This window comes from Palaemon carinicauda, chromosome 16 (genome assembly GCF_036898095.1).
Source record: "Palaemon carinicauda isolate YSFRI2023 chromosome 16, ASM3689809v2, whole genome shotgun sequence".
Classification (NCBI taxonomy): Eukaryota; Metazoa; Arthropoda; class Malacostraca; order Decapoda; family Palaemonidae; genus Palaemon; species Palaemon carinicauda.
In genome coordinates this window covers 117362954-117367594 of record NC_090740.1, presented here as the reverse complement: position 1 = coordinate 117367594, position 4641 = coordinate 117362954, and the positions used below count along the sequence as shown (strand labels likewise).

The window sequence follows — 4641 nt, the reverse complement described above, 5'->3', positions numbered from 1 at the left end:
CACATCTCTTCAGTTTGCATAAAAAAAAAAAAAAAAATTAAACAAGAAGCAAGAAAAATTACCCTCTGATTCAAGGTTCCCTCAGAGAGAGAGAGAGAGAGAGAGAGAGAGAGAGAGAGAGAGAGAGAGAGAGAGAGAGAGATGTGCTTAAAAGCTTGAGTTGGGAGCACCCCTTCACCAGAAGGCCAGCAGCATCCGAAATACGAAGAGCAATGCCATCCATGAAGGGCTCTATTCTAGCTTTTCTTCTCGCCACAGCTACTCTCTGTTTCCAAGATGTTAATGCCCAGCTAGCTCCTCCTAACCCTGGTAAGTTAAAAGAGAAATTAGCTATTTCTACCAAGATTTCTATTGTTTCTATTGAGTTAATTAGAAATCTATTGCAGTAGTTGCTCTTTTTACTACACTGTTAAGAAAAAAAAAACGTAATTTTAATCGGAAATTCTCCGTAAAAAGATATTGTTCTCAGCCGTATTTCAGTAAAATGCAGGCGACCGTAATTTTACCTTACTTTATTCTGATTTTTTAAGGGTTGGTGACCGTAGTATCACTTCTTTACGTCAATATATCCGGTAAAATATAAACGGTAAAAAATCCTGGAATAAATGTTGCCAGCACCATACACTATTAAAAATTTTGCCGTAAAATACGGTAAAAATCTTGGAATAAATGTTGCCAGGCATTTACCGTATTAGAAATGGATATATTGACGTTAAGGAGTGATATTACAGTCAACAACCCGTAAAAGATAATAACAAAGTTGGGTAAAAATTACGGTCACCGGTATTTTATTGAAATACTGACGAGAATAGTATATTTATACGGAGAATTATCGATTAAAATTATTATTTTTTTTTAACAGTGCAGATATGCATCTTTATACGTAATACCATTATCGCTATATTTTTGTAAAATACATAATTTCTGCAATAAAGATTTCACAGCCATTTTCAAAAAGATTCTCTGCTGATACATCGCCGGTAACAAAATAATTGACCAGTATAAAAAATCACTTACTTAATATAAATACTTCATGTTAAAATCAATTCATTTTAATACTTGGAGATCTATAAGTCATTCCCAGAGTTGCAAACTGGAAAAACAAACCCGATAATTAAACAGTGTTTTAAGACTTGAGAATATGCAGTGACATGATTGATTACTATAGAATTTATTAGCAACTTCACTCTTGACATCTTTTGTTTCATTGAAAAGTAACAGTGAACAGATTATTTTATCTTAATGTGTACTTTGTTAACGTTTCTAATTTCATCGGCGAAGTTCTGATCTTGCCGTTGGAAACCAACAATAAACTGATCTTTAGTTTTATAAGGAGAATTATAGATGGATGTGATTATGAAAATTTCTGTTTCAACCTACAGCTGTAAATTTATAATTATACTGAAGGAAAAAAGAAGTAGAATTAACTTGTTGAGATTTGGTTATGATTGTATCTAGAAACTGAGAACATATATATATATATATATATATATATATATTATATATATATATATATATATATATATATATATATATATATACATATATATATATATATATATATATATATATAGATATATATATATATATATATATATATATATATATATATATATATATATGTATATATATATATGTATATATATATATTTTAATTTGATGGTTTTACTGACTATAATTTGTAGAAGACTTCCTCTTTATTGACTGAATCAGAGTCCTTTTAAATTTTTTCAAAGGATACGAACATCCTATCAATATCGCCTAATAAATCAGTATTTCCTTAGAGAGATAGATAAATTTTCTTTATTGACTGACCAAAATCCTTTAAAAATTTTCAAAGGATACGAACATCCTATCAGTTTCGTCTAGTAAATCAGTATTTCCTTAGAGACAGATCAATTTTCTTTAATCCAAACCAAAATCCTTTAAAAATTTTCAAAGGATACGAACATTCGATCAGTTTCGTTTAGTAAATCAGTATTTCCTTAAAGAGACAGATAAATGTTCTTTACTCCTAACCAAAATCATTTTAGATTTTTCAGAGGATACGAACGTCCTATCAGTTTCGTCTAATAAATCAGTATTTCCTTAAAGAGATAGATCAATTTTTTTATTGACTGACCAAAATCCTTTTAGATTTTTCAAAGGATACGAACATCCTATCAGTTTCATCTAGTAAATCCGTATTTCCTTAGAGAGACAGGAAAAACATTGGCAAAGTTCTCTGTCTGTCTCTCTCTCTCTCTCTCTCTCTCTCTCTCTCTCTCTCTCTCTCTCTCTCTCTCTCTCTCTCTCTCTCTGGCCATAGAAAATATTTAAGCTATTCTTATAAGTGTGGTATGTCCAACTTTACTCATCTTGATCAAATCAAAAATTGTGTGGAAACTATGGCTTTTTATTCATTTTAATCTTGTTACTCTCACAAATCTTATTTTTCCTTGTTTCCTTTCGTCACTGGGCTATTTTCCCTGTTAGAGGCCTAGAACTTATAGCATCCTGCTTTTCCAACTAAGGTTATAGCTTAGCAAGTAATAATAATAATAATAATAATAATAATAATAATAATAATAATAATAATAATAATAATAATAATAATAATAATAATAATAATAATAATAACATCAAAATAGATTTATGCAAATTTCCGAATTACTAATTCCCATATTTCAAAAATCAACTTGGTAATGGGTGACATGATACCTGTTCCTTTGTGCATCTGAAAGATAGTCATAAACTTAAGGTATTTATTTGATTAAAAGATACTTTCAAAATCTGCTTGATAGTGTTATTTAGTTTCTCGTTTTTTAGATTAATCTTATGTTGAAAGTTTTCAAGATAGTTTTGTTTGATGTTTTAGTTATTAGTTGTTACTAGTTTTCTTGTATGATTTTTTTTTTCATTAAATATTTGAATTCGTTGGATTTCCAGTAGTATGCTCGAATATAACATGGACTCTACTGGCAATTTTTCTTTCCCTATTCTTTTTTTAAACATCGCTACGATTTTGTTCTATTATTTTAGGATGACATTCTTTTGCAGACTTAGAAATAATTCACCGACTTAACCGTTACTCCCAATATTCAGACATTTCTCCTTTCCAGATTGCCCGCCTGTGGAGTGTCACTTTCCTTGTCGCATCGAGGCTGGCAAACGCGGCTGTGATGTCTGCAACTGTCCGCCACCTTGCCCCATCTTAACCTGCGAACCCCCTTGCTATTTCTTTGATAATCCAGGCCAGTGTCTTACCTGCGAATGCCCCAAGTGTCCAAACATCACTTCGTGCGAATGGCCGTGTCAAGTCGAAGAGGGCCTTGATGGGTGCGAATATTGCCAGTGTCCAGAATGCCCTTCATTTGCTTGTGACTCTCCTTGCCGGGTTGAAATAGGCCTTAGCGGATGTGAGGAGTGTTTGTGTCCTACCGCCATACTATGTCCTGATATTCAGTGCGATGCTGGGTGTGAAACTGGCACTGATATAAATGGATGCCCTGAATGTATTTGCCTAGAATGTCCCCCTGTCAATTCCAATTGTTCATTCCCTTGCGATTTAGTGACCGGACCAGATGGCTGTCAGGCCTGTGAATGCCCAGTTTGTACTCCAGTTACTGACTGCCCCGAAGCTTGTATGATTATGTTAGATTCTGATAACTGTGAAGTTTGCAGTTGTCCTCCTTCGTGTGAAGAATTAGAGTACTGCCCTGCTTCCTGTTGCGTAGTTCAGAGTGAAGACGGATGCAATGTTTGTGATTGTCCAAAATGTCAGCCAATAGATTACTGTCCCTCCTCTTGCCCCGTCAAAAAAGATGGCTATGGATGTGATGTATGTGACTGCCCTTCTTGTAAACCACTGACTGATTGCCCTCCTTCCTGCCCAGTTAAAAAAGACTGCTATGGTTGTGCCGTATGTGATTGTCCCATCTGCCCAGCTATCGACAAATGTTCTGTAGGATGTTGCGTCAAAAAGGACGATTTTGGCTGTGATTACTGTGACTGTCCAGTTAAGCAATGCGAGGATATCTCCGACTGCCAGTCTCCATGTCAAGTGGTGACTGGTGAAGATGGGTGTGATGTATGTGAATGTGAAGTGTGTGAGGTTTTAACAGACTGTCCTAATGGATGTCACATTGATACGGATGAAAATGGATGTGATCTATGCCATTGCCCCTCCTGTGCAAATAATGCGACATGTCCTGATGGCTGTGGTAGAAAATCTCAGCATGGCTGTATGGTGTGTGATTGTCAAGACTGCCAGCCAATAGTAGATTGTCCGCCATACTGCGGCACTGGAATAAGCGAAAACGGCTGCGAGGTGTGTGACTGTGATGTTTGTCCTGACATAGGAGAATGTCCTCCTCCGTGCAAAGAAGCAGTAGCTGAAAATGGTTGTCCTTACTGTGACTGTGATGTTTGTCCTGACATAGCAGAATGTCCTCCTCCGTGCAAAGAGGCAGTAGCTGAAAATGGTTGTCCTTACTGTGACTGTGATGTTTGTCCTGCCATAGCAGAATGTCCTCCTCCGTGCAAAGAGGCAGTAGATGGAAATGGCTGTCCTTACTGTGACTGCAATATCTGCCCTGACATTAGCAAGTGCCCAAAAGAATGCAAGATTGTGCCAAGAGAAGACAACTGTCTGGAATGTGA

The 4641-nt window shown here is 35.5% G+C and overlaps 1 protein-coding gene across 1 annotated transcript in view; it reads left to right on the top strand.

Annotated features, from left to right (window-relative positions):
* Positions 1 to 150: 150 nt before the first annotated feature.
* LOC137655826 (uncharacterized) overlaps positions 151 to 4641 on the top strand; it is a 5125-nt gene continuing 634 nt past the window's right edge. The window contains exons 1-2 of the mRNA XM_068389998.1: positions 151 to 309; positions 3102 to 4641. The exon at positions 3102 to 4641 is cut by the window's right edge and continues 634 nt beyond it. Of these exons, the coding sequence (XP_068246099.1) occupies positions 213 to 309; positions 3102 to 4641 (1637 nt within the window). The 5' untranslated portion in view covers positions 151 to 212. The remainder of the gene's footprint in view (positions 310 to 3101) is intronic.